At 45.5% G+C, this 1,075-nt stretch overlaps 1 protein-coding gene across 1 annotated transcript; it reads right to left on the reverse strand.

Moving 5' to 3' along the window:
* Positions 1-7: 7 nt before the first annotated feature.
* On the reverse strand, positions 8-1,027 carry LOC123015748 (mucin-22-like; the record flags this gene model as incomplete). Its single annotated transcript, XM_044416098.1, has 1 exon — positions 8-1,027. A coding segment is annotated over one exon (1,020 nt), but the record flags the coding sequence as incomplete, so codon positions are not given.
* Between the last annotated feature and the right edge of the window lie 48 nt (positions 1,028-1,075).

A 1,075-nucleotide genomic window follows, 5' to 3' on the forward strand; every position in this document is an offset into this window, starting at 1 on the left:
CCTCCACCTTCAGTGCCAGTAGCAGCCGTTACTTCTTCTGTCTTTTCTTTTTCACCTGTAACTTCAGTTTGTTCTACATTAGCATCACCTTCAGCTTCAGTGCCAGTAGCACTCGTTGCTTCTTCCGTCTTTTCTTCTTTAGCTGTCGCAGCTTCAATTTGCTCTGCATTAGCACCTTCACCAGCTTCAGTACCAGTAGCACTCGTTTCTTCTTCTGTCTTTTCTTCTTCAGTTTTCGCAGCTTCAGTTTGTTTTGCAATAGCACCTTCACCAGTTTCAGTGCCAGTAGGACTCGTTTCCTTTTCTGTCTTTTCTTCTTCACCTGTCGCAGCTTCAGTTTGTTCTACATTAGCACCTCCACCAGCTTCAGTGCCACTAGCAGTCGTTTTTTTCTCTGTCTTTTCTTCTTCACCTGTCGCAGCTTCAGTTTGTTCTACATTAGCACCTCCACCAGCTTCAGTGCTAGTAGCAGTCGTTTTTTCCTCTGTCTTTTCTTTCTCACCTGTAACAGCTTTAGTTTGTTTTGCATTAGCACCTTCACCAGTTTCCGTGCCAGTAGCACTCGTTTCTTCTTCCGTCTTTTCTTCTTCACCTGTCGCAGCTTCAGTTTGTTCTACATTAGCACCTCCAACAGCTTCAGTGCCAGTAGCAGCCGTTACTTCTTCCGTATTTTCTTCTTTAGCTGTCGCAGCTTCAGTTTGTTCTGCATTAGCACCTTCAGGAGCTTCAGTGCCACTAGCACTCGTTTCTTCTTCTGTCTTTTTTTCTTCACCTTTCTCAGCTTCAGTTTGTTTTACATTAGCACTTTCACCAGCTCCAGTGCCAGTAACACTCGCTTCCTCTTCTGTCATTTCTGCTTCACCTGCCGCAGCTTCAGTTTGTTCTACATTAACACCTCCACCAGCTTCAGTGCCATTAGCAGTCGTTTCCTCTTCTGTCGTTTCGTATTCACCTGTTTTAGCACCTTCACCAGCTTCAGTGCCAGTGGCACTCGTTTCTTCTTCACCTTTTGCAGCTTCAGTTTGTTCTACATTAGCGCCTCCTCCACCTTCAGTGCCAGTAGCAGCCGTTACTT

The sequence above is a fragment of the Tribolium madens genome, unplaced genomic scaffold (assembly GCF_015345945.1).
Source record: "Tribolium madens isolate multiple individuals breed KSU strain unplaced genomic scaffold, Tmad_KSU_1.1 Scaffold_109;HRSCAF=270, whole genome shotgun sequence".
Taxonomy (NCBI): Eukaryota; Metazoa; Arthropoda; class Insecta; order Coleoptera; family Tenebrionidae; genus Tribolium; species Tribolium madens.